The sequence below is a fragment of the Galeopterus variegatus genome, unplaced genomic scaffold (assembly GCF_000696425.1).
Source record: "Galeopterus variegatus unplaced genomic scaffold, G_variegatus-3.0.2 Scaffold2964, whole genome shotgun sequence".
Classification (NCBI taxonomy): Eukaryota; Metazoa; Chordata; class Mammalia; order Dermoptera; family Cynocephalidae; genus Galeopterus; species Galeopterus variegatus.
In genome coordinates this window covers 204,739-232,583 of record NW_007729075.1, presented here as the reverse complement: position 1 = coordinate 232,583, position 27,845 = coordinate 204,739, and the positions used below count along the sequence as shown (strand labels likewise).

Sequence of the window (27,845 nt, the reverse complement as noted above, 5' to 3'; positions counted from 1 at the left end):
GATTAATATGTAATGTTAAAGAAAACGTTAGATAAAAATCGTAATGATCCTTTACATTTGTATAGGACTCTATCATTTATAAAACCTGATATCTGAACTGGCCTAGAGGTTAGAAACTGGACTAGGTGGCCCCAAGAAGGCCTTGATGGCTCAGAAAGAGGGCAGGACTGTGGTTGGCAGGAAATGACATCACTCACAGCCAATCAGAGCAGCTGTCCCAACCTCAGCCTCTTTCCCAAGCTTTGGGAATTGGGCATTGGGATGGTCATGGAGCAGTCCTTCCTGCTGTACTCAGCACACTCCCAGGGCAGAAAAGGCTGCCCTGTGCAATCTCCACCCAGTCCTGGGTGCTGGTGGGGAGGGGGAGCCTCAGTAACACTTGTTGAAACCTGTGGATTTGGGGAAGTAGCCTGCTTAACTGCAGTTTCTGCACTGGCCAGCAGGAGGACTCAAGAGCCAGGGATCCAATTAAGATTCTGAGACTGGAACCATTCAGTGTCCAACCTTCCCCATCCCCCATCCCTCTCCCAATTTAGACATCACACACACACACACACACACACACACACACACACACACACACACACACACACACTCACACACACACACACACACACTCACACACACACACACACACACTCACACACACACACACACACACTCACACACACACACACACACACTCACACACACACACACACACACTCACACACACACACACACACACTCACACACACACACACACACACACACACACACACACACACACGCACACATGCTAGCACCCCATCCTAGTTATAGAAAAATAAATGGCTTAGTGCCCCAGCCCACATCTCTGTGTCCCATTTTTCTAGAGTCCCCCTCTTGCCTGCCTCTTGTCCCCCAGAAAAACTCTTATGGCTGAGGGTGGCTGAGGGCATTGAAATGACTAAATGGATGGAGACAACTGCCTTCTTGCCACTGATGGCAGAGCTGGGAGAGTATGAGAGTGCCTGTGTTTGTGCCGCAGAGTATGGTCCATGGTTCTCAGTCCATCCATGTGTCCATGACTGCACATCCCCCACCCCAACCCCAGGCTTTGGAACATGTGCCTTTAGCCAGGGTGCCCAGACCCTTAGGGACTCTGTGAATTCAGCCAAGGCCTCGCTACCACGTTTGGGCATTACTGATTCCCGGAGGCCCAACTTCATGGAGCTGAAGTCTCCATGGGGAAGCACCCTGGAGAAGGATTTCTTCCTAGCAAGAAGGCAGCACAGGGCTGGAAGGAAGGAGTCATTAAAAGTCATTCTGGAACACTCCACAGGTCCCGCTGAAGTGGGGGCGAGGAGCACATGGTGGGGCCATTTCTGCAGGATAATTGTTTAGGGGACTAATTTAGTCATCCTTGGTCTCAATGCGATGTGGAGATGTTGGAGGGTGACAGGCCTGGGGGAGGTGGAAGGGGCATGCCTCACCTTCCAGGTGGCAGTGTTTCTGCGGAAATAGGCAAACATCCTGGTGAACCAGTTATAGATTTCATTCAGGGTCAGCTGCCTGTCGGGGGTTTCCAGAATGGCCTGTGGGCAGAGAAGGAACAAAGGGACCCTCAGTCTGGGTACTGAAGGGTCACAGCTCTGTGATCTCCCCCAGGACCTCTCCCTTCTGCCTGGCCCCTAACCCACCCTGCGACAGAGGAGATCCTCTGCAGAAATGTGTGGATAAGAGGATGGGTGGGTGCTTGTGAGTCCCCTGAGAGGGAGGCTGCACAGCCCAGCTGAGGCTGAAGGGAGCACAGGGCTCCAAAGTTTGTGCACTTGTGCAAGGAGCACAAGAGCACCTTCTGGGGGAGAAATGGCTTCAAGTGCCCCACCCTGCAGTAAGGTCAAAAGCAGTGTTCTTGGGAGAGATATATCTGTGGGGTGGGGGGCTATTTGGAATTTATCCTGATTTTGGCAAAGGGCAACCTAAGCACGGGGGTGGGGTGTGGTGTGGTGTGGTGTGGTGTGGTGTGTGTGTGTGTGTGTGTGTGTGTGTGTCACAGAATCACAGAATGTGAGTAGGGGCGTAGGGGTGTGCGTACCTATGGGGGTGTAGTGGATTGAATTATGTCCCCCAAAACTCACTAAACTTTGAATTGTGTCCCCCTAGGTATTAGAAACTTGGCCCCCACTGTGACTGTTAAGAGGGTGGGAAATTGTATTATGGTAGTGGAAGGGTGGAGCCTTGAAGAGGTGATTAGATTTTAGGACCATGCAGTAGTGAATGGATAAAAAATGGTGGTCAAGGGCATGGTTCTCAGAGCTTTAAAAGAAGAGAGAGAAGAGTCTTTCTCTCTCTACTCTCTCTGCTTCCACCATCCTGCAATGTGAGGCCCCTGGGTCACTATCACCACCACCAGATGGACTTTGGACTTCCCAGCCTCAGAAACTGTAAGCAATAAATTTTGTTTTCTTTATAAATCACCCAGTTGCAGGTATTTTGTTATAAGCAAAAAAACCCAGACTAATACAGGGGGTACCAGAGAGAGAACATGTGTGTAAATGCATGTTCATGTATGAGTGTGAATATCACGTGAACATTCAGGTCATGAGGGTTACAGACACGAGGGAGGGAACAGAGGTGTGCGTGTGAGAGAGAGAGGCAGACTAAGTGACCACGCTCTGTCACGGGAGTGTGTGTACATGGAAAGGAGCACATGATTTACTACCCACAGTGGGAGTGGGAAGTAAAAACCAGTGTGTGTGCCCCCAGAGACACATGCACATGAGTGGCAGGCCACTGAGCTGCAGCCTGCAGAGAGCCGGAGAAGGCAGACACAGGTGCAAGAGGGAGAGGCTGGCGTGAGAGGCAAAGTTGTACTCCCTGGAGGCTGAGACCTGGAGGCCGGGCTGCAGTGAGGGCTAGGATATCTGTACTCACCTGGCGGATGAGGGAGGCGTAGGTGAAGGGGGGCCTGACGTCAGCATTCTTGTAGAACTCGTGATTTTGGGCCAGCTCTGGAGGAGACAGGCAGAGGATGAGGCAGCCAGATGGGGGCCCAGCCTGGAAGCCGCCCCTCCCAGTGGCAGCCCCGCAGCCCTGGTGGCCCTCACCTGAGGAGATGGGGGAGCAGAACTTGTCACTGCTTCTCCTGCGGGCTGGACCTCCGCTGTGCAAGGAGGCAGAGCTGAGGCCAGGGGGCCGTAGGGGGGTGACAGGGGCAGCAGCCGAGGTCGGGGGGTGCACGAGACCATCTGGGAACGAGTCTGCTGCAGAGATGGTCACCTTGGAGAATGAGGAGGAGCCGGGGACCGCGTTCAGCTGTGAGCAATGGGGAGGATGCTGAGACCAGTGCCCAGGGGTGGGGGCCCCAAGGGTCTAGGGGCTGCAGAGGGGCTCCAGGAAGGTGACAGGGAGGGGAGAGTCACTCACTGGCTGGCTGAAGGGCTTGGGCTCAGAGGGCCGCATGTGCAGGTGGGCCATCATAGCCTGTAGCCGCTCGCTCTCCTTGGAGAGCTGCAGAGAGGGGCAAAGCCGGAGGTGAGCAGGAGGCTGCGCCTCAGAGGGGTGGGCTCCTCCTCCATGTCCCACCCCTCCAGCACCAGATTCCTCACCCCCACTCACCTCCATGCCTCAGCATCCCCGCTCCCTGTGTTCCCCACTACCTGAAGGCCTTGGTAATCTGCTGCCCCCCTGGCCCCTCTATATCCTCAAGGCCAGAACAGGGACTGCCTGCTCCGTGAAGCCCTCCCCCTCCCTCCTCCGGACTGTGACCCCTAGAGCCCTCCCTGTTGTCCCAGGCTGGAGCCCATCCACCACACCACTCTTCTCCCTAGGGAGGGCAGAGGCCGTGGCTGAACAACACCCAAGTGCCTAGTGCAGTGGCACTTGTGTGTGAGAGGGCCCTCACGGACTGAATGGAGATGCAGGAACGGATGAATGATTCACTCACCCCATTCATAAATTCAATAGATCTCTCAGGACTACCCTCCCACCCACAGCAGGACACTCTGCTAGGTGCCAGAGGGAAGTAGGGAAATATTGCCTGGCTGGCTGCTGGACTGTCCTGAGTAGCTACAGAGTGTCTATAGAGCTCAGACTCAGGAGCCAGACTGCCTGGGTTCTAATCCCAGCTCTGCCACTCATCAGCTCAGGCAAGTGACTGCAGCTCTCTGTGCCTCTGTTTTCTCCATCTGTAGGATGGGAATAATCGTGGTCCCCACCACACAAGGTTGTTGAGATTCCTTGAGCTATATAGGTAAAGCATATAGTAGAGCACAATGCAAGTGCTTCATATGTTAGCTGTTAATATTATTTTTGTTGTTTTTATGTTGTGTGAGTCTCTTCTGGACTTCCCAGCAGAGATGCCCCAGCCTCGGTTTACCCCTCAGCATCCAGCTGTCCTCACCTCACAACCATGGTAATTAGGACCTAGAAAGCATAAGATGGTGGCTTTGACCATGGGACCCACCCATGAGACCCTCTCCCTACCAACCCTTCCTGGAAAGTCAGTGCTGTGGGTGGGCAGAGCTGGAGCTCCCACCCCTCCCCCGCCCCTGGCCACACCTGGATCTCCAGCTGCTGCACCACCTGCATCTGTACCCGGCACTGGGCTGTGCTGCGGTCGTCCAGGGCATGCTCTGTGTTGAGGTGTCTTCGAGGGGAGGAGGGGGTGGAGGAGAGAAAGTTGGCCTGGTTTTCCTGTTGTCACCACCCTCCCGTCCCATCCTCTAATCCCTCCCACAGCCTGAAAAGCAGACAAACCAAGAGATACAAAGAGGAGAAAGAGGTGGGAAAACGGGACAGCGGAGGAAGCCTTCCTTCTCCCTTCTCGTCAGCTTCCTTTGATGTCTTTGCTAAAATCCCAGCTACAGAGAGATCTAATTGCAAATGAACTAATTAAGTAAACCTCTGACGAAGCGTGAAAACAATTTGTTTGACCCTGATGCTGCAAGGGTCTGGGAGACGGCAGAGTTAATCAGTCAGTGACAGAGCCTGGCACGCTGTGGCAGCTGGCTGCCTGCTGCCAGCCGCCTGTCTGCCTCCCGCCTGCCTGTCCACCGGCCCTTAGCCGTCACTCTCCTGGCTAGATCTGGAGGGAGGCTGGGGAGGGTGGCGGGTAGAGAAACGCTTACATCTGTCCTTCCCTTCTCCTCATATCCCCCACCCTGTTCTGGGGGTAAGGTGGGGAGGCTGCAGGCCTGGGAATATAGGTGGGGTGGGGGTGGGTGATCAGGGAGCTGATGGGGGACAAAGAAGCAGCTAGGCTTCCCTGGAGTGAGGATGGTAGGACAGCTAGTGACTGAAGGCCCCGAAGGGGCAAGCTAGGTGGCAGGCTGGCAGGGGGAGACGAGGGGCCCTGAAGGAAAAGCCTGCTGGTGGGGGTCTGGGGTGACACCTACTTGATAAATTGGCCCAGGTCTTCACACAGGGTCTCACAGCCTGGCCACTTGCACTCTCCATGTCCGTAGAGGGGGTGAGAGCCAGGGGTGTCCTCATGGGAGGAGCTGGGGAAGCAGAGGGAGGTGGTGGTCAGGGATCCCGAAGACCCCAGCAGCCCCAGGCCTGGCTCAGCACCAGCTCCCCTGCTGGTGATGTTTCTGTCCCTAACACAGGTTTTCCAGAGAACGAGCATAATTTTGTATGCCCTGGAAGAGGGCATGAATTTCCAGGTCCCTGAGATCCAATCCCTCCCTCCCAGTCCCCACCAAGGTGCCATCCCTTGGGGTCCAGGTCTGTCCTTGTGCAGGACTGCAGCACCCCCTCCCAGCCTGGGCCCTGTACCTGTCTCTCCGAGATGTGAGCACAGTGGGCTGTCCGTTGGGCAGGGTGTGGTGGGAGAGGGGAGGCGAGACCTTGGAGGGGGCGGCAAACGAGGTAGCGGTGGTGGCTGTGCCGGTGAGGTCCAGCCCCTCCTGCTTGACACTATCCTCGGCAGGCTGCCCAGGGGCACCCTCACCCTTCCACAGCTGGGGCAGGTCCGTCGGGCATACGGCTGCTGTAGGAGAAACGGGGAGGCTGGCAGGGCTCTGGGAACACATTGGGCCTCTCACCTCATCCCTGGGAGCAGGGGCTGCCAGCTCTTGGGTACAGGGAGGGCAGTGGGGCTGATCTGGGAGGGGTGGGGGTGGTGGGCCACTCACCTTGCGGGAGAGTCTGGAGGGGCCCCGAGGCTTGGCTGGGCTGCAGGCTGACCAGTCCTTGCCTCTGCAGGTTGAGCAGGTGCTGCTGCTGCAACTGTTGCATTTGCAGTAGCTGCTGCTGGAAGGCCAGCTGCTTATTCCCCAGTGCCTGGTGGGGGGCCCGAGGAGGCGGGCAGAGAGAGGTGCCATCAGCCTCAGGCATGCCATCTGGCCCCCACCCTGCAGCCACCCCCTCCCAGGGCCTATCAGTCCCCGGAGCTGTCGTTGCGGCGTCTGCAGCTGTAGCTTCTCTGCTCCCGGCCCAGCTTCCATAGGGCTGCATGCCTCCTCGCAGTAAACACACGCATGCACGCACGCACGCACGCGCGCAAGCACACAGCCAGACCCAGACACGCAGCACGACGCCCTCCCTCCTCCCGCCTTCTGTTGCTTCAGCTCCCTGCACCGCAGCTGTGCATGCCTGGCGAGGGGGGGCGGGTGCTTCTCATCACAATGATCGATGAGCCTGTCAGACTCTGGGGGCCAATCCTGCCTGGCGGGCACCCTTCCCACGTGCCCAGGGTGCCCCCCTTATGCTCCCCCCCCCAGCTCCTCTCCTCTCTTGCTTTCTAGCTACAGAGAATCAAGGAGTTGGTGGGACTTCAAAAGATCAGCATCAGCTGGTCATGGGGACACAGGCTCAGGGAACAGTTACCTCACCACTGCCCAGGCACTGGTTCGCTGGCTCCATTTTACCCCCCATCTGTCCCCCCAGATTCAGTTCACACAGGCACTGACAAGTCAGGCTGTCAGCAAGTCTTTTCTCAGCCCAAGAGCCAAGCATGTCCTGGATGTCTGGGAGGCAGGGACATCTCTGCTTGCCTGCCCTAGGGTGGGATGGGGATGGGGGGGACTGGCTATTCAATAAGGAGACAAGAGGACAGAGTCAGCCTAGAGATTTATGGGCAGGTAACACGGTGATTGCAAACCCATTGAGGGGGAGGCTAAGGGCAGGGAGAATGCCTGGACATCAGGGCAGCCTTCTAGGAAGAGGCAACTTAAAACGGGGCTGTGGTTTGGGCAGCAGGAGGGAGGTGTGTGTCTGGGACATGGTGTAGGGGTCTGCAGGGCTTGGCACAGAAACTTGGGAGCTCTGTGGCCCAGATGGGGTAGGGGATGCAGGCAGGGGAGCTCTGAGAGCAAACCCACAGGGTGAGGGAAGAGGTCGCTGAAGGGGGCTGGGCAAGATATCACAAGCAGGCGTGCAGTAGTTGGGATAGGCTGAGGTGGGTGGAGGTGGTTTGCTGAGGGACTGCAAGGTTCCCAGGACAAGTAGTGGAGGGCTGAGGGGCTATCTAAGAGACAAGTGGGCAGGAAGGTGGGATGACCACGAGGCAGCTGGACATGTGCGTGGGCCACCAGACACTAACATACTGATGATGTCCACACACATGTGCACAGAGGCAACACTGCACCAGCAAGTAGAGAAAGAGTGAAGGGGGATGAGAGAGACCATCTCCCCCACTGCTCCCTTGATCCCTTCCCCCAACTTTTTCCTGGTTTTTCACTATTCCCATAAGGCAATTCTTTCCTGAACACTTCCAGATTCCCAGCCTGTGGCCAGAAGATGTCTGGGGTTGCAGGTGATGCGGGGGAGGTTCTCTTCAGGGGAGCATCACTGTCTTGGGGGCTGTGGGCCCTGCTGGAGCCTCTTACCTCTTTGGGTTGCTGTTTCCCAGCCTGCTGTTGGGTGAGAAGTTGTAAGTGGAGCTGCTCTTGCTGCTTCTTATAATATTCCTGCAGCTGGGTGGGGTGGAAGGTAGGGGTGGGAGTGGGTGACCATGGGCAGGGGATTGCTGATGCCCAGAACCACCTGTTCTGATACCCAGAACCCTGTCCTGTCTGGACTCCTGTGGGCAGGAGAGGGGAGTTTCAATGAAACATGGCCTGGCAAGGAGACTTTTGCTCTCCCCAGTCAGCCTGGAGGGTCCCTGAGCAGGGACTGGGTGGGAGGGAATGGGAGGGAGGGGGGAGGTTCATCCCACAGCTCTGAACCTTCCCTGCCTCATGGTGGGTCTCCTGAATAGGTCATGGGGACAAGGTGCCAGCATGTTCCAGCACTTTGTCCTTCCCTCGGAGTTCAGGAGATAGAGTGGGGCCAGCACACAGGAAGGGAGCACAGGGGGTGGGGAGTGGCTGCTGAGGACTGACTTTGACCTCCCCCAGCTGCCCTGGAGGAATGCAGATCTGTCTGGCCTGAGCAGTCTCTCTGGTTTCTGTGACAGCTCTGGCCCTCAGTAATGTTGGTAGTAAACAGGGTTGGAGGAGGGGGACCCAGCTGCCCTGGGGCTGGACTCACCTGCTGGAGCATCAGTGCCTGCTGCTGCTGGAGCAAGGCCTGAAGCTGTGGGGGTGACAGGATCTGCTGCATCTGTTGGGGGGTAAGCATCTGCGGCGACATCATGGCCACAGACACGGGTACCTGCAGGATTCAGTCCATTAGCCAGCTCACCTTGACACCATCCCCGGGGGAGAGGCAGCACTTGGGGGCCCACCCATGGAGTGGCAGAGCAGCTCCAAGTAGGGCTTCCTGGGTTCAAATTCTGGCTCTGCTGCCTTCCGGCTGTGTCTTTTTGCACAAGTGACTTACCTCCTTGTTCTTTGTCATTCTTGTCTGTAAAATGGAAATAGCAATAGTGCGTACCTCTCAAGGTTATCGTGAAAACCATTAAATTAATGCTTAGGACGAAGCCTAGCCCACGGCAACCTCATAAGGGTTGGCTATTGTTGTAGGATGCGCTGTCCTCAGTGCAGGAAGATTAGACCCTAGTGACACTGGTCAGTAAAACCCAGGCTTTGGAGGGCTTCTCACCCAGTGACGGGGAGAAGCAGCACACCAAGCCATGTCCAACTCCTGCTGGGTCTGTTCTGACACCACCACCAGCAATATGAGCCTGGCTGGCAGGGTGGTCTGAGCCATGGGAAGGATTCAAAAAGAGGCCCCCCTGGCATGAAGACCTGGTCACTGGCCCGGCTCACGCACACAGCACTCACTCCAGCATACCTGTCTAGATGGCACACACAGTGCCCAGAGCAGCACTGTTGGTACCATGATGATATGTGTGTGCACGTATGTGTAGCTATGTCTACAGCAGGGGGTGGGGGGTGGGGGATGAAGAACAGCAGGCAGGCAGTTAGCAGGGCAAGCTTCTACTCCCAGCTCTGTTCTGTGCTGAACTTGCTGTGCGTCAGTCTCCTCAAACATAAAACACAGGGATTGAACTACAACAGATGACTCCTTCTAGCTGGAACTCCCAGGATTCTCAAAGTAGAACAGCTTTTTGCCCCCTGCCCTGGGTTAGGCCTCTATAGGAGGACCAAAGAATCCAGCTACAGGGAAAAGGTTCAGGAAGAAGCAATGATATCATTCCTTTCCCAGCCCCACCTCTCCTGAACCACCAGGCTTGTGCAGCCATGGCCAGCCAGGTCGAAGCTGCTACAATGTCTTGTCCCCCTGTTTTAGCAGGACAAGTGCCTTGATGAAGCTGTCTGCCACCCTCACCACCCTGTGAGCCCCATGTGCACAGGTATCTTCTGTAATCTCCTCTCTTCCTCCCAAACCCTGGCAGAGTGCCAAGCACACAGTAGGTATTCACTAAGTGTCTGCTCCCCTGAGCTGAAATGTCTTCCCCGGCAGATTGAGGCCCCTCTGCTGGCCCTGGGGCAGGAAGGGAGGGGTGCGGGCCAGCCCAGTCAGGGAAGAGTGCTGTGCAGGGACTTGTCCTGGGCAATGACAGGTTAGGTCCCCAGGGGACCCTCCCCCCAGTCTCAGCACCACCTGTGGGGCAGGGGAGGAGGAGTTTGTTTTCTTCTCAATTCCTGGCAGGGGCAGACTCAGTCTTGAGCCACCCCTTAAACCACAGATTAGGAAATCCCCAGGCAAAGGAGCAACCAGGGAGGTGCAGTGACTCTAGGGGTGTCGGAGAACTCCCACTGCCCTTTCTTGTCACCCACCCCATAACTATTGGTCGAACCCCACTCATGGAGTAACAACCCAGCTTTTTGGTCATGGACATACCACGTAAATGAAGGCTCTCAGAGACCTCTAAGCCGGTGGCAGATGTGCCACATTAGCCCTTAGGAGTGGTTTTTGTTTGTTGCTTTTCCACCTCATTTCTACCAGTGAGATTAGAGAGGTCTGGCTGCTTTAAGTGGCAGGGTTGGGATTCAAGCCCCAGTCTGGTCTTTGTATTCCACAGTTCCCAGTGTCTCTGCATCCTACACTGCCTGCCCTGTACTCGGAGCAGGTCTTGAGAATGGTTAGGGAGAGCATATGAGAATGGGACCATCTAGGGGCTCAAAGAGCCGATGAGGCCAAAATCCCAAATGCAAATTCCCCTCTCTACAACTGTACCCCAGAAGAGCTCTCTGGAAAGCCAGACTGCAGGGCTGTTATGGTCCTCACTCTTTGAGGGGTCTGGGGGTGGGGCAGACAATAGCACAGACCCACCCCCTTGCAGAGTCAGCTCCTGTGTCTGTTGTTGGGTGCCCTGGAGGCAGCTGGGGTGGTTGCTCAAAGAGCTTGGGTTTTGCCAGCTGAAGACTTGGGTTGTAAAACCCTAGGCTGGGAGTGCCCAACACCAAGGAGGTATCACAGACTGTCGTTTCTTTCCTCCTTCCATTGGGCCACCCAACAAAGAGAGGCACCGTGGTGGTGGTAAGCTCAGAGCACTGGGTTTCTGAGTCAGGTGAACTAGGCTCTTGCTCCTGATACTTACTAGTCTTTGAAATCACAAGACTGCTGACTGGGATCTGGAGCACCTATCCTCCCCACCTCACATGACTGCACAAAGAGGATGCTGTTGACTGCTTATTATGTGCCAGGCACTTGGCTAAGCCCTTTATGTATATCATCTCATTGAATCTTCACAGAAGCCCTGTGAGGAGGGCATCATCATTATTACCATTTCACAGATGAGAAAAGTGAGGCCTAGAGAGGTTAAATAGCCTGCCCTGCCCCCAAAGGGACAATGAGAGAGGGGTGAGTGACAGTGATTTGTATCCCATTAAATTTTATGTAAATGTAAAGAAAATCATTTAAAAACTTTCTGGATTTTCCCTTTCTCCTCTTTTCTGTTCTTTCCCTCTCTCCTATAGGGCACTGTGCAGCGAGGGTCACTTAGGACCAAAGTACCAGCCACTCATTCTCATCGCAGAGAGCTGAACTAGAGGAGACGAACATGGCCCACAGCAGGAGAGACTGAGACCAGACACCCAGAAGACCTTTCCAGGCACCAGGACTGAGAGTAGCATGTAAGAAAGGATGTAGCATTTCCTTCCCAGGGGCTTTCCTACTTGGAGGCAGGGGAATGGACGAGATGACCCTGCAAGGCCTCCTTGGCCCCTGCTGGTCTTGCCTCTTGGCTGAGCAGCTGGCTGCAGAGGCTACTACAGAGATAGGATGGGTCATCTCATGTGCACTTGTCATAAGGTGGTCCAAAGGGTCCAGAAGGGTGAGCAAGGTGGTTGCCACAAGCTGATCTCCTGAGCTGCTCTGCCCATGCCCTTTGGAGATGAGAACTGAGCTGGAGCTCCCCTGGTGTCCCCACGGGCCCCTCACCAGGCTGGACTGTATCAGGATGGGCACTCATCAGCTAGTAGGCTCAGCAAGGCCTGTGAATCACCATCTGGAGAGTGGCCAGGGTAGCTAAATGCTCACTAAAGCCCTGGAAGCATGAGCTCCAGGCTAAATGCTGGCAGCTGCCTCAACCCCTCCCTCAGGGACCCTGCTCAGGGCCCCACACGTTCTACCCACCATGAATACAGTGTGCTGGGTTAGATGGCCTGCCCAGAAAGAACAGGGAAAGTGCTTGACATAAAGAAAGCGTATCTGGCAACTGAGGGTTGGGATGGATGCAATTTGGTGCCAGAGTCAAGGACCCAAATTCAATCTCTTGAGTATGGGGTCTGGGGTCCCTGGGTGAATGCGGAGCAATGTGGGGAGATCAGCCTGGAGCTTTGTTTGGGTTAAACTCTCTTGCAAATGACCAGAAGGAAGCTCTCAGACTGATTCTGGGTTGGAGCTGCAGCAAGAAAGATTAGTGGTGGGATATCAAGAAGAACTTCCAGATGGGGAGGGCAAGAGAGCCAAGGGGCCTGGCCCTAGATACTTCTCTTCTTCTCACCCCCAACTCTCAGCTACCTGTGCTCTGTGCTGCCTTCTATGATCAACCTCTCCCTGCCTAGGACCCAGGACTAAGCACAACCAGGTAATCTTGCTAGGCTGGATCTGGAGACCTACTCTGGTTTTGGAAACTCATCTCACGCTGGCAGCAAACATGGCTGGGAGGCAAGCGGGCAGGCAACCCTGCTGGTGGGAGAGGGCAGAGCGCTGTCCTGTGGGGACCACTGGGAAAGGGGCTGCCATCAATCTCCCTTCGTTACCCATTTCACTCAAGTTCCAAATCAACAAAATGCCCTTTTCCTTTCAGGGAAGGTGTCTCACACTCCCCTAAACCCCCACTGGCTTTGAGCTCAGAGAAAAGCTATTTCTAGGCCATGGAACTTATTTGGGACAGAGACCCCACCTCCTTGGACACTGTAAACTTGGGATGGAGGTGGGAAGCAAGGAAGGTATCCAGGGCTGAAGGAGAGAGGGATCAACAGTCAAGGCTCCAGGCTCCCGGGAAGCTGAGATGGCCCTGAGAACCCCCATCTCCCTGGGATCCAGAACACCGTCAGCCCAGGTGTCTGTATCTGGGTGTTGCTGGTGTTCGTTACTGGTACCAAGCACAAGGCAGAACAACAATGGAGAGATTAAATGTGCAAGTTCTGGAGCTTGCTGTTTAGGTTCAAATCTGGCTCTGTCCCTTATTAGTGGTATGACTTTGGACAAGTTACTCAACCTGTCTAGGCCTCAATTTCCTCATCTGCAAGATGGGGTTAGTCAGCACCTACCCCACAGGGTTGTGAGGATAAAATGAGGTGACACTGTAAAGTGTTCGTTGTCCGCCTTGTGGTAAGCACTCTGTAAATGTCTGTTGTTAGTTTAGGAAGTACATGGCATTTGTTGAATGCATGAATGAATCAATTACTGGGAGGTAAGGAAGCAAGGAGGGAGAAGACCTGAGAAAAAGGATCATTTTATCTGTGTCCCTGACCCCCAAACCTCTAGACCTCTCTCACCGTGGAGGGAGAGGGTCTCCTAAGGAGGACTCCTAGCCTCCCTTCCTCTCTCAATTATCCCAGAGCTTGTGCCCCTAGCACCTAGCTGGGGAGTCCTTTTTGAGGCCTACCTCAGTCCCTCCAACTTCCATCATGTTCCTTCCCTCTTGCCTTGGGTCAGCAGGGCCTTTCTGGTTGGGGGAACATTCTGGTTCCCTGTCTTACCTCCCAGTTGTTAGAAAGGGGTACACTATGCTGAGCCCAGTGTGAGAAGGATTCAGAGCAGCAGCCCAAAGGCCACTTCAGATGCAGGGAGTGTATGTGGAAGGGGTCATTAATTCAGAGACCCAGTCCTGCTATCACACGTGAGAACCTTCTACATTATTGTAGCAAGTGCAAGAACTTTCTCTTCCTCCCTTTACTGACTTTCCAGATTTTGTCCTCCCCTCCTCCACCCCAGGCCACACCCCCCTCTTTGCCCAACTCCTCCCCATTGAGGGTTGTCTCATTAGGTTCCAGATTTTTAAAAAAGGGCTACTGCTAAGGTTGCAAAGAGCTTTCTGAACATAAACTCATTTTATATAAAACCCAGATACTCTGTCAGGGCACTGGAATCTCCCCCAGGACAAAATCCAGTGCTGGGCTCTGCTCTGAGCACCCTGCACCCCATGCCACTCTCCTCCTCACTTCCCTCCGTACCCCACCCTGAGAGTCCAGAGGCTCAGGATCATGCCCACCCTTCCTCCCTTAGATAAACTTCTTTTCAAAGCCCCGGCATAATCCTTTCCCCAATTCCGAGCCTCCCCTGCTGCTGTGAGGAGGGGTGGGGGAAGTGGGGCTGCCGGGCTGCGTGCACAGGGGGAGGGCAGCGGCTGCCTGACTGTGACCCATCCCAGACTCAGACTGCAATTTTCCCAAGTTCTTTGTGACAGAAAAGGTAAACAGAAGGCCTGGCTTCCCCCACCCAGCCCCCCAGATCTCCCCTCCTCCAGCCAGCCAGATGGACCGGCAAGCTGGGGGGAGGGGAGAAGGGGAAAAAAGGGCAGATTGTGCAAAGGAAAACAAAAGAGACAGAGAGACAGGAAGAGACAGGAAACACAGAGAGACTGGGAGAGAGTGAGTCGGTAGGTGAGTGATAAGGGGGAGGGGACGGGAGGGGGGACTCGGTGACCATGGCAACTGAGAGAGCCTGGGAGGGGCTGAGACCCAGAACAGAGAGGGACAGACAGAATGACCACAGGACAGAGAAACAGAAACATGAGCAGTGACCGAGAGAGGCCATGCAGGGGAGAGGAAACAGTGAGAGAGGTAGAAAGAAACAGTGAGAGCTACAGACAGACAAACTCTGAGTGACAGGGACAGAGGCCAGCCCAGGGCCTGGCTGAGCAGGTGGAGATGAGAGAGAAAGTGGGAGTTCCCTCACCATGCCCCTGCAGCGAATGCATTTCCTTCTGGAAGGCTGCCCGCTTTTTGGCTCTGGGGGCTGGCAAGAGCACTTCTCCGATGGGTCCTTGCCCCCCCACCTTGTGCCAAGCCCACCCTCTAGACCCGGCCCTTCCCAGCCCCAGCGCAGGCAGGGCGCCCTCCTCACCTGTACAGCAGAGGCAGACTGTTTGCTGTCGTTATTCCCTGGGGAGCTCAGGCTGGAGGCCTGTTGCAGTAGGAACTGCCGGGCCACCTGGAGAGCCTGCAAGACAGGGGCTGAGTCAGTGCCGCTGCCTGAGCAGTGGCCCAGGAGGCCGCCTGTGGGATCCTGGACTCAGGTACAGTTTGGAGTGGTAAAATGGTCACGGGTCCATATGGGCTTGGGGAAAGGATAGAGGTAGAAAATCACTAAGAACAGTCAGGGTTTAGGGGTCAGAGCTATAGGGACTCACCCTGGACCCAGTAAGGTTTTGCTAGGACTCAGTGGGGACAGGAAATGGAAGCACCAATGGAAAAAAGGACTCCAGTACAGGGGGTGGACTCAGGGTATTTTTTTTTTTTTTTCGTGACCGGCAACGGATCACAACCCTCAGTGTCGCGCCCGTACCGGGACCGGCAACGGGATCGCAACCCTCGGCGTTGCATCCGCACCTCGCTCAGCCAGTGAGCGGCCAGTCTGTATGTGGGATCCGAACCCTCGGCGGGAGAGCCGCGCTCTCAAGCGGTGCACTGTAGCAGTGCGCCACCGGGCCGGCCCGGACTCAGGGTATTAAGAATAGGTAATATTCACTGAGCACCTACTATGTGTCAGGTACTTTACAGGCAAGATCTCACTTAATTGTCCCCTGTGAGAATGAGGTAGGGATTTATCATCCCCATTTTACAGATGAGGAAACTGAGTTTCCAGGAGGTTATGTAATTTGTCCAAGATCATATAGCTAGGAGGTATCAGAGCAGGATTTGAGCCCAGGAAGCTTGGCTCCAAGGCCATCTGCCTTACTGGGTGGTCAGTCTCAGGGCTAAGGGAATAGCATTCACTGTGCGGAGCATACAGCTGGGGGGATGAGGGTAGAATCTAGGGTTCAGTAATACAGGGTCTGAACACTGAGTGGCTTTCTCAGTTCAGGGAATGTGGGTACAAGGCCTCAGGGCACTGGTGTAATTAGATCAAGTCATAAAGGGTGTGTTTGTATTATCAGCTAAGATACATGCACTGTGGTGGTCTGGGCTTGGAGGCCACAGTGGCTTGGACTCGACTCTAGCAGGTCAGTATGACAGTCAAAGAGTCAGGGGGCCTGGGAGGTGGGCAGATGGACAGTGAGATGTCTGGTAGGAGAGTGAGGGGTCAGGGACGCCCAGGACATTCTCTGTAAGGCCAGGTAAGCCCTCCAGTCCCACACTCTGGGTCAGCAGGGGTTCAGAGGCAGGGGATGTGGGCACCTTTTCTGAATCCACATTCCAGGAGCACAAAACCTGCCCGCCTACAGGTTCCTCAAAGACCCTCTTGAAAGCCAGAGCAATTGTGTCTAGGTCTTTGACATGGGACTCTGGCATTAGGCAGACCTAGGTTTGAATCCCAGCTGTGCTGCTTACCAGCTGTGACCTTAGGCAAGTTATTCCGACTCTCTGCAGTCTCTTTATCTGCAAAACTGGGACACTACCCATCTCTGAATCACTGGGGGGATGAAAGGGCCAATGCTTGGCATCTAGCTGGCATTTGGGAAGTGTCCACTCCCTTCTCTCCTCGTTAATCTGATGTTTCTCTACTTTATTTCCTCCAGCTTCTCCCCAATACAGCCTGGTGCCCACTGCACTTACTAGATGGGCCTGCCTACTTGTGGCTCACTGTCACATCTGTCTACACACGTGTTTCTTCTCATATGGACTTCTATTTTACCCTGCTGCAAGTAGGTTCAAGGCAAAACCTTTCAAGGTGGGCTGTGGATATGGCCCTCACCACTCAGCAAACACGGAATGCCCACTGTGTGCCAAGCAGATATACACACTCACCTTTGGGCCCTTTCTTCACTGTATTGAACAGCTGGGCCTTCCCCGAGGCTTAAATCTGGTTTACCCTAGGACAGTACTTAAATACACACTGGTGTATCTATGGGAACGTGTCCCCTAAGCGAACCCGCAGTTACGATTGGCCTGTTCCTCACAGATCCTAAACCTCCCCCACTCCACTACTTCCCCTGGGCCTCACACCTGGACAAGCACCCCGGGCTCCCAGATGGAGGCAGGATGCCTCTTCTCTTCAAGATTCACTTCCGAAAGTAGAAACGCTCTGAGAGGCTGTGGAAAGAGGGTTGGGGATGAGGGGGCTGAGGAGAGGCAGGGAGGTGGCCAGGTGGTCATCGGGAAGGAGCCTCTGCCTCTGTGACCCTGCTTTTACTGACATCCTGCAGGTCTTTGTTCTCCAAAGGTGGAGGTAGGGTGGAGAGGGTAGGGGGTCAGAGGTCAGGGGGCAAGGTTGGGGGAAGAGAATGGCTCAGAGGAGCCAGCCAGCCCAGGTGTCCAAAAGGGGAAGTTAGTCAGGGTGGGGAGATGAAGCACCCCAGATCCCTGGAGAGGAGAGGAGAGCAGTAAGGGAGGAGTTCCCAGGGGAAGTTAGGGGAAGAGGCCTGCTCAGTCTTCTGGGGTCGGTGAGGAATGACCAGGGGAGTTGAATTTACTCTCCACTAACTCTAACTTTGTGGTCTCCTGCAGCATGAAATTACAAGATTTATAGGAAAAAATGACAGTGTCTTGCAATCTCATTCTGTCAGACCTCCCTCCCTGTGACAGCCACCTCCCTGCCGACTTTCCTCCCCTTCCTTCTGCCTCTCCCAGGACCTCTACCTTTTAGGTCAGATGAGAGAGAGCCAGGTAGGACGGTAGGCCTAGCCAAGGCTGTCCCCTCCCCTGACTCCCCACTATTCCTCCACTAGGTCCTCACTCAACTCACTCATGCCTTCATTCACATTTATGAAGTGACTGCTGTGTGCTGGGAACCATGCTAGGGGCTTGGGATACTGAGAAACAGAACACCATCCCTGCCCCCAGGGCTCTGGGCTCAGATTCTGTGATGAGACTCTTACACAGAAAATAATAAGGAGCTGGTCAGCCTGAAGTGGTGGTGGGTACCAGAGCCCAGAGAAGCTGGTGGGTACTTCTGCCTGGAAGTCTGGGAAGGCCTCGCAGAGGAGATGGCAGCACTAACTGGAGTCCTGAAGGGTGAGCTCACCACGTGGACAAGGAGGGTCACATCCATCACTCTGAGGCACCAGGTATATCTATACTGCCTGCTGGCACTGGAGCCTGTAGATCTCTGGGCCACCTATCTCTGATAGACATGGGAAATAACGGGCCCTGATACTCACAGGTCCATCATCTTTGATGATACTGACCAGACTGGAGCCTCCTTGAGAGCGTGGATGTTATCAGTGTAGCTGTGAGCCCCCACCCCAGCCATCAGCGTGCAGCAGACATGCCTATTCATTTTCGTCTAGGCTGACACTGAGTTTAAGAGCTAACATTTGTATAGTGCCTTGCAGTTTTCAAAGTGCTTCTACAGACATTTGAAGCTTCACAACACTGAGCAATGCAGAGCAGATATCATTGTCTCCATTTTACAGACAAGGAAACTGAAGTCCCAGGTCCCACAGCTAGGAAGTAGAAGAGTCCAGACACCTGTGATTCTCAGCCCCCCACTCCCACCCCACTGAGGGGCCTCCATGATCTCACACATGGTCCAGCGAAGCCCTCAAATCTGCCTTCCCCCAAATCTCGTGTGTTTTCAGCTCTCTGGGTGTGAAAGGAGGTAAAGCTGGTTGAAGAAGAGGGAAAAGAACAAGAAAGGAATCTCTAGGAGAAACCTGGGCTCAGTTTCACTTTCCTAGGGACTAGAGATACCCAGACACAGCCCTGGGTGGGAAAGGCATTTAGACACCTACACCAGGGAGAAGCCATCACAGAAATTTGGGGGATTGGGGGGGGTGGCAGAGAGGAAAATTGAGAGCCACTGGCCTCTTAAGCCTCATTTTCCTGTTCCTTGGACTGCAAACCAAATGCCCAGCTCTGTGTTTTGGGGATAAGGTCTAGCTTTCCTCTAAGGAAGGCAGTGCCGTCTGTTCAGTGCATGTACCCTGATCAGAGAGATCTGATCCAAGTCCTGGCTCCACCATGTAGTGAGTGACCTTGGGTAAGTCACTTATCCTCTCTCAGCCTCGGTTTCTTCCTCAGCAAAACTGGAACAACCCACACTTACTTTCCAGGGGTGCTGTGAAGAGTACACAGGACCTTGTACATGGAGGACTTAACACAGTTCCTGGCACTCAGTGGGTCCTGGATGAACATTAACTATTGTTCTTGTTATTGATTTTTCACCAGGCAGCTCCTGGTCATCTGCCAGGTGCCACCCAGAAGGCCTTGCTAACCAAACCTTCTTCTAGCCACACACCTCCCACCATTCCCCCTCAAGCCTAAGAACTCAGTCTCGCTAATGAAGCTGAACTCTCCTCCCCCCATCCCCCATTCAGAAGTCATTAGCAGGATCTCTGCAATTAGGAACAAATGGCTTATAACGGATGGCATCCAGGGAGGGCAGCTGGGATGGAGGGGGAATGGCTTTGAGGGAGGCTATTGAAAGAAAAACAAGTCTTGGGGCAGTGGAGTCTCTCACCCCCAGGATGGGACCACACCCCCATTTCTGTTTCTGAGAATTCAGGGGTGGGGTGGGGGGAAAGGGTCATCCTCTCTGAGGAAGCCAGGTGCAGCACTGTTTACCAGTCCTTTTGTCAGGTCTGTGTTGGGGTCCCAGCCTTATTCTGTATGTGTTTGGGAGGGCAGGCATGTGGTAATCAGGGAGACAGCTTGAAGGGCTGTTGAAAATGCAGAAATAGAATCACACGGACCACAGCCCTGGTGAGCTGCCAGTGTCAGAGGGTATCTAGTCCAGTGTTTTTCAAATTGCGGGTCATGATCCAGTAGTAGGTCATAATATCAATTTAGAGGGTCGAAAGACAGGAATTTTATATACAAACACATTTATATTTACATTGATCTTGTTTACTTTACAGATGAGGAAATAGACATCCAGAGAGGGGTGGTGACTTGCCCAAAGGGACACAGTGGCAGAAGCAGAACCTGAAGCTACCAGGCCTGAAACTAGGCTCTGCACGGGGAAGAGGAGCCAAGAGGTGGCAAAGCGGGCTGGAGGATGCACCAGCAAGCTCTGGTTTAATCTGTATTGTGCTGAGGGGCAGCCAAGATAAATACAATTCAAACTTCTTTTGTCTGCCTCTGGCTAATTTTGGTAAAATTGGGATTTAGTCTTATCTAAATTGTCTTGATAATTAGTTTTCACGGGGGCGTTGGCTGGATTTAGGAGAAGGGGGACTAGAAGGGAGTTTGAGGGTGCTGGCTCTCCTCACCCCATCCCAAACCTGAAAAGCAGTCTTAGAAAAGCCCATCACCTTTACCCCTCAGGCCACAGTATGACTTACTATTCATTTGCCAGTAATTTAACGAGTAGTTACTAAGGTCCACAGGCATTCACACTGTGCTAGGCACTGGGCATGCAGCATATTTGCTTTAATGGGGCTCACATTTTGATGGGCTGATAGAGACACTAAACAGAGTGACAAGCAAACTCTGAGATAGTGGTATTACACAGACGATGGCTGGCTGCTTAGGGTGTGTGGCCTGCAAAGGCCTCTCTGAGGAGACACACATCAGAAGGGAGCTCTTCCAAGGGAGAGCATTCAGGGTAGAGCAATCAGATGGTACAAGGGCCCTGAGGGGGAAAAGCTTGGTGCATTAGAACTAAAAAGGTCAGTGAGGCCAGCAGAGCAGCCTGAGAGGTGTGCAGGGCCAGGTCATATAGGGACAATGACTTTTTGTTTCATTCTACACTTGAGGAAAAATTGCTGGAGAATTTTGAGCAGTAAGTGATATAATCTTTGAATGTATATAACCTAATCCACTGATAGTAAACAGTAGGTGACTAATAAATTCTCATTGATTTGAGTTAAACAGGAAACACCTCTTCATCCATTCCTCAAAATGCAACTCCTCAGGGACCAGAGGGTAGAGGGAAGAGGTGCAGGGAGAGGGGTCAGAGGTCAGTGGCCCTGGCCACTGAGGGCACTAACTTGGAGAGACAAAAGTTCTTGACCAGTCAGGTTTTGTCCTCCAGCAAAGAGACATAAAAATGAAATTATACAGAAAAGAGGGACAAGGAAGGTGGGGAGAGGAGACCATAACTCCCTGAAGTGATTCTACACCTTTTTCCCTTGGGGAAAAAAAAAAAAGCTTTTTGGAAGAGGCTATAAATTTTCTTTACACCTACCTCGTAAAAATGACATTGGTCCATTCTCAAATTAGAACCATTCAAATGAAAACCAGCAATGTACAGACAAAGGCCCACGTGGGTGGGAGACTCACATCCTGGGTGCAGAGCCTTGGTTTCAGGACCCCTTCCCAGCCAAGAGCCTTGAAAATGCCTCATCTTGTCAAGGAACTGGCCTCAAGGAGATGAAAATTAACAACTGAACCCAGCAGTACAAAAAAGTGGGATCCTTGGAGGGGCTCCTTCATTCTGCCCTTCTCCATGCCACTGCTGTCAAATCCAGGTGGCAGCAGTGGCCAGCACTTCCAGTGACAGTGCCACCCCCCAGCCACCCAGCTCCTCCAGGCCAAAACCAGCTCAGCAGAGGTGCTGCTGCAAGAGGCAGAGCCCGGGAGTGTCAGGTGCTGGAAGGGACAGTGTCTGGCCTCTGGCAAGGAGCTGAAATCGCTGAGGAGGTAGTCAAGGGTTAACAGCAGTGGGATTTTGGTGGTGTTTGGAGATGGCTCCCAGATACACATCCTGCCCCCTGCCTGTATCTGTGGAATTCTCTGAAGTGGGTCTATTCCGAGGTCTGCATCCTGAGCTGCTTCACCCTAGCAACTCCTGCAAGGGACTATAAGTGTGGGATTCAGAGTGGGGCATTGGGGCGCAGGCAGTTCTCTTCCTAAGGACAACCATTAAGGCCTCTCAGAATAAAGGAGCTTCCCAGGAGAAAAACTAGCTCATCCACTGAGGGTTCCAGGCTGAGTTCTGCTCTGATGGGGTGGCCCTGGACTGCAGCCTTCCCCCCTTCAATCCTCACACCAAATCCTTCCCCCTCAGAAGAAGAAACATTCACCTATCTTCCCCAAAATCCTAATCAGTAGGGACAAGAACTCTGCCATAAAAAGGGGATGGGGGAGAGAAAAAGAGAGGGGCTCAGAATCCCACATATGGAGGGAAGCCAAGAGGCTTTCCTGTTGGCGGAGTGGGCTGGCTCCTTCCTAGTCCTAGGAAAGCAGGTGTCTAAAGACAGCCACCCCCTTGCCCCCCCGACCCCCCCACCCCAGCCATGAGCCCTTTCCAATACCCTCATAGTACAGCTCCCTACTCGGGGAAAACAAAACAGGGAGGCCTTTGGCTTAGGAGGGGTACAAGAAGGGGGGTGGTTAAGGCCCTCTCTCCTGAAACATCCTCCCTCAGCCTCACCCCAGGGCACCTCACTCCCTTGACCCACCCACATCTCACCTGCCCTCCTCTCCTTTCGCAGCAGCTGGTATAAACTGGTGTGAAGTCTCTAAGCCTCCCCTCCAGGACTTCAGGCCCCAATTCTCCCTCCACATGCCTACCACCTCCTGGGGAGGGGCTCATTCTCCAGAAGGAAAAGGAGAATCCAGGTGTGGGACCAGAGATGAAACAGGAGAAACTAGGGTGTGAAGATGGGAGTTCCCAAGAGAAATGGGCCCAGACCTGAAGACTAAAGACAGCTGTTGACAGTGTGTGTGTATGTGTGTGTGTGTGGGGGGCACGCTAATCCACTTCTGAATCTTCCCTTCCTAACCAATCCCAAGTAGCTTGGGCAGAGGAGGACCAGATGGGGTTGGAAAAGGAAAGAGAAGTTTCTTCCATTCTTCTTGTCCCCTCCCCCAATTCCCTGACACCCCCTTCATCTCTGGAGGGGGGTGAGTTCAAAGCCCATTAATGCACAGAGCCCCCCAACCGTTTTGAATCTCCTCACAGGATGTGAACAGGGTGGGATTTGGCCCGGTTGCCACAGCAACTGTGGTGGGAGTTCCCAGACGCTAGGCAACCCTCCTGTGACCCTTCCTGACCTGTCACCCCCGCAACCCATGGACAATGGGAGTGCGCACTCCAGAGGCCCAGGATGCCTTTCAGTGCAGCCGCCAGCAGCTCTGCCTGCCCCCACCCTGCCTGGCTTAGCTCTCCTGGCCCCAAGTCCAGCTCTCCTCAGCTGCCCGCCCAGACCAGTCCCTAAGACTCCCCAGGCCTTCCACCTCCCACAATCTGGTGCATACTTCTCCCGGCCTGCACTGCCCCCCATCGGAGAGCCCAAAGCGTATTTGTTGGGTCCCTGGTGAAACCCCCACACACTGGGAGCATTTTCAAACAGGTGAAATCAGATTAGGATAAAACGCAAGGGCAACCTCCAAAGAAAAAACCCATCATATAGGGTAAAATGCAGGAGAGGGGCAATGCAATAGAAACATTTTCCCTGGTTAAGGAGAGGGACTGATGGGCAGCCAGTATGTCTATAGTCTAGAGTATTCTTTAGCAGCAGCTGGGGATCACCCACTCTAGCTGGCTAGATGGTGCCTGGTACAAGATGAGGTTCAACACATGTCTGTTGAATGACTGAATGCTCCAAGGCCTACACACTCCCTGCACTTATTCTCAGGGTAGATTCTCCACGAGGGGGTGAGACTGCAGACCTGGTGAAAGCCCCATGGACAGAGTGGAGGTGCAGGCTGGGAAGAGGGAGCTGGAAGCTGGGGCCTTGAATGCTGAAATGGGGCAGTAAGGCAGAGACCCTTTCTTTGGTCAGACCTGGCCTGGTGGCCAAGCCAGGTCACCCCCAGCTTCTGTTTAAACAAGCTCCCAGTCTGCTTGTTGCACAGAAACAAGTGCCTGCTCTTGTTCCAAAGTGATGTGGCTGCCCTCTTCAGCACTGTTTGTGTCAGCCTAAAGTCCTGTCACTGGCCTGACTTCTGACTTGTCCTGTTTATCCCTCTCTCCTCTGTCAACTCATTACTCTCAAGGGCCAGGGCTGTATTTCTGGGGCTTGTTTACACAGAGCAGAGGGATAGGGACCAACAGACAGACAAAGGGAGAGGGGCTTGGAGACCCCAGGAGGGCACAAGGAAGCTGGGACCAGTGTGTTGTTCACAGACCCACTCCCAACCCCTTCCTCTAGAATATACAGTTGGTGCAAGAGGAGTTACTTAGGGCTAACGGGCAATGTTGTTTTTTTATTGTTTTAAGAGCCCTTTTAAGTTGGGAATAAAGTGCTCTTATGTGCTCATCAACAGACATTTATTTAGTACCTACTGTGTTTGAGGCCTTGCTCCCTCCATTTCTCCCTTTGTGGATTTTGTGAGTGGAGCAGAAGCAAAAAGGAAAGTGTGTTGAGCCCTGAACTAGAAACGAGGAGACTAAGATCTAGCCGCAGACTTTAGTGTGTCACTGGACAAGTCAGTGCCTACTTGTGGCTGCTTCATCTGTGCAGTGGGAATATTGACCTCCCAGGGTTGGTGAAGCAACTTAATGACACAGTGTATATGAAAGACCCAAAGCACCAAACAGACCAAAGGCATTTGTTTGTCCTCTAAGGACTTCCTGGTTGGGACTGAGAGGGAGGAAGAACCCAAGAGGCCAGCCTCTCTTTCCCATAGTCACCTACCCCACAAATAGGAACAGTTGTCACTGGGGTACCAGAAAGTATTACCCTTGAAGTTCCCCAAAAGCCTTGTTCCTGTACTGGTGGCCCACAGTTACATTTTAATTGAAAATCTTGTAATTTTTATTTTGCAGGGTTCTTTTCATAGTTTGGAGCCAACAAAACCTTTTTCAAGTCTCAAATATGTTCCTTGGCCCTGGGCACTATGCCCACGGTGAGCCCAAATGGATAAAACAGCCCTCTGCCTCCAAACCCCACCCCAGTTATTTGTGAAACAGATATAGGATTTTCCAGGACTTTGGGATATTCCCCAAAACAAACAAGAATAACTGGAATGTGGAATATAGATGGGAAAACATGGCTCATGAGCAATGCAGAACCAAGAAACCTGATCAGTACAGACAGTTCTGGCTCTCCCCACCCCAAACATTTCCCTAGTTATCCAGAGATCTGTGTTCACTCTTCACTTAAAGAGATTTTTTAAAAGAAATTTTCCAGTTTTGGTATCTCTTCCACCCCCAGCACATTCAAAAATTTTTATACCTCTGTCTATAAAAGGTGCAGGAGGGGAAGAGCTGGCCATACAGAATGGGTGGCCTTGGGGACTTGTGCTGGGGTGTGTTTTGTTATTATTTTGATAAAGGATAGGATTTTGGCCTTTGACCTTCTGTTCCCAGCAGATGGCACAGACTCTATGGGTCTCTTTCCCTAAGAACCTGCTTAGGAAGGCTTGGGAGATGCCAGCAAATGCCCAAGGACCACCTCCCTGGGGAAAGGAGATAGGCCCTTCCTACTCCTGTCTCCACCACTGGCAAGAGGATGTGATTTTTAAAGTCCTCAATTCTGTTCACATTCACCTCAAGTCAGTGTGCAGGAGGGACCAAATTGCATCTGGTCCTAACAACCCTGCACTTTAACTGTCACAGAGGCCAGGGCTCAGGGAGGCCCATGACTTGGCCAAGGCCGCCAGCTGGTTAGGGGCTAGCTGGTACTTAACTCAGGTTTCTTCGATGCCTGAGTTAGTGCTGGCTGACCAGCTCAGTGTGGGAGGCGAGCTTCTGATGGTGCTGCTTCCAGTCTGACCTCTGGCTGCAAGGAGTGTGGTAGGAAAGGGCCTCTTTGGGGTTATGGGCTGAGGGTGGGTGGGGGGAGGAGCCCCATGGTGAACCTGGAAAAGAGCAGTGCCATGGAGGGGAGGTGTACACATCTGTGCAAACAGGAGGCAGGGGTAAGAACACTGGGTGGGGAGGTGCACGCAGGAACCCTTGCACCCTGTTTTCCCGCATTCCCAGCTGGGTCCCCAAGGGCCATTGCCACCAGCAGTGATTGGGGGAGCAGAGTCAAATAAGAGAAGGAGAATCCCAAGGCCAGGGCTGGCTGGGCTGGTTCTCCTGAACTTGTCAGGCGTGATTCTCTCTTTTTTCCCCCGATGGGGCCAGGACCTGGGGCCCCTGCTCTGTCATCACCTAGCTAGGCTCCCCACCCTAGTGCCTCTTGATCCTGAGACAGGCTGGTCTTGAACTCCGGAACTCTGCACTTCAGGGTGGAGATGACAGGGTGGGGGTGTGGGGAACCACAGACAAGGGTTCCCAGTATGAGCCCTAAAAATGGAGGCCTGTCCTTGCCTACCTCTCTTGGCCTTCTCCCAGCTGCTTTGGCCCCTGGTGCCTGGAAGATTAATTTCTTCACAGCATGGATCAGGGGCCTGGGCGGACTTAGTCCCCTCTAAAGGTGGGGACTGTTTTACAATACAAATAAAGTGAAGATACCCTTGGGTGCACAGCACCCTCCTTCTTACCCTGTTAATTTAGCCAGTTTCCTAGCTGGCATGCAGGCAGAGTGTGGAGGCGCCCACCCACCCAACATGCAGCCTCTCAAGCCTGCTGCCCAGTCGTCTGTCTGTCCTTATGGCACTTCTGGGTCTGTTCCAAGCTCCATGATCTCAGGCCCCCCTGAGTCCCACTTCTCTTTCTTGAAAATGCTGTGCTCCCCCAGGCTCAAGGTGGCCACCAGAATGGGAGGGCAGAGAGGGGGCCTCTGGAGGCAGAACCATCTCAAGAATGCTAGAGTGAGGCTGCTTGGCAGGAGCAAGGGGTGCCCAGGTGGCCAGGAAGGAGTAGGATGAGGTCTGGCACGGTCCTCTCCCCTCCCCGGCAGAGAGGAGGGGCACTAGCTCCTACCTGTTGCTGCTGGAAGTGCAGCAGCTCCGCAGGGCTCATCTCGCCGTTGCTGTCTGCGCCTGTGGCTGCGTCCCTGCCGGCGCCGCCTCCAGCCGTGCCCACAGCCCCAGCCCCGCCACTGCCATCGGCCTGCCCGGAGAGGCTGCCCACGCCATTCTGACCAGATGGAGCCGACCTGATTGTCTCCGAGGCGGATTCCACCATCATGTCGCTCTAGCAGGACCTGGAGGAGGAGGAGGAGGAGGAGGAGAGACATGGGGGAGGGGCTGAAGCTGGAGGCTAGATGGGCAGGATGGGTTCCAACCTGGGCAGCAACCAATGCCCCCCAACAACGCAACCACCTCCAATACCAAACACACTACTTCCCCCACCCCCCACCCCTGGTCCTGGGACATCTCCTCCTCAACTTCCCAGAGGCCACTCCTGGGACCCCTCGTGGGATGCAGCCCCTTCCAATGTGACCCCTCCCACAGGTCCGGAGTAGGAGCAGCTCCAGACTGAAGCTGAGGAATACCCCTGCTCCACCCCACCTGTCCTCGACTTTTTTTTTTTTTCCCCTTTTTGTCTTTTTTCGTGACCGGCAACGGATCGCAACCCTCAGTGTCATGCCCATACCGGACTAGGACCAGCAACGGGATCGCAACCCCCGGTGTTGCGTCCGCACCTCGCTCAGCCAGTGAGCAGCCGGTCTGTATGTGGGATCCGAACCCTCGGCGGGAGCGCCACCACGCTCCCAAGCGGCGCACTGTAGCAGTGTGCCACCGGGCCGGCCCCCTGTCCTCGACTTTTAATGGAGCTGGGGCAGGGGAAGGAGGGGAGGAGACAAAGCCCTTGCCCTGCCCCCTGGGCTCCTAAATCAGTTTTGGCCTCTTCCTCCAGCCAGGATGTTAAGGGGAGAGGGAGAGGGGCATCAGCTGGGAGCTGGCAGGCAAGAGCCCTGCAAGGAGGTAAGGGCAGATGAGCTATTCATTGGGGGCCCACCATATTGCCACCCCTCCCCTGTACCTGTAATGGACTTTGTGTTTATTCCTATGTAGATAGAGAGTTTCCCCAGGGCAGGGCCTCCTTCCCCAAGACACAGAAGGCCCTAATCAACGTTTGCTCTATAAAAAGATGGCTGCCACTAGCCCAGCACCTTCTGGGAGCCAGACCATCCTCATCTGGGCTTGAAGGCATGCACTGAAGGAAGCCCTGGTCTCATTTTCCATCTTCTGTTCTAAAGCACTCAGCCCAGCACCTGGCCAAAAGTAGACATTCAATAATATTTACTC

The 27,845-nt window shown here is 54.0% G+C and overlaps 1 protein-coding gene across 5 annotated transcripts in view; it reads right to left on the bottom strand.

The window, feature by feature from the left end:
* Nucleotides 1-26,781, bottom strand: part of LOC103599440 (forkhead box protein P4-like) — a 33,076-nt gene extending 6,295 nt beyond the window's left edge. Inside the window, exons 1-13 of one of the 5 annotated variants that reach the window (XM_008583549.1) lie at nucleotides 26,575-26,664; nucleotides 14,836-14,931; nucleotides 9,145-9,333; nucleotides 8,440-8,562; nucleotides 7,797-7,883; nucleotides 6,102-6,249; nucleotides 5,743-5,956; nucleotides 5,361-5,465; nucleotides 4,525-4,612; nucleotides 3,391-3,474; nucleotides 3,072-3,279; nucleotides 2,899-2,975; nucleotides 1,455-1,556 (exon numbers count right to left, since the gene is read on the bottom strand). In XM_008583549.1, coding sequence (XP_008581771.1) covers nucleotides 1,455-1,556; nucleotides 2,899-2,975; nucleotides 3,072-3,279; nucleotides 3,391-3,474; nucleotides 4,525-4,612; nucleotides 5,361-5,465; nucleotides 5,743-5,956; nucleotides 6,102-6,249; nucleotides 7,797-7,883; nucleotides 8,440-8,562; nucleotides 9,145-9,333; nucleotides 14,836-14,931; nucleotides 26,575-26,613 — 1,560 coding nt within the window. In that variant the 5' untranslated portion in view covers nucleotides 26,614-26,664. Of the gene's footprint in view, nucleotides 1-1,454; nucleotides 1,557-2,898; nucleotides 2,976-3,071; nucleotides 3,280-3,390; nucleotides 3,475-4,524; nucleotides 4,613-5,360; nucleotides 5,466-5,742; nucleotides 5,957-6,101; nucleotides 6,250-7,796; nucleotides 7,884-8,439; nucleotides 8,563-8,730; nucleotides 8,755-9,144; nucleotides 9,334-14,835; nucleotides 14,932-26,574 lie in introns of all 5 variants that reach the window. The other 4 variants (XM_008583551.1, XM_008583553.1, XM_008583550.1 and 1 more) reach the window with 4 other exon arrangements.
* Between the last annotated feature and the right edge of the window lie 1,064 nt (nucleotides 26,782-27,845).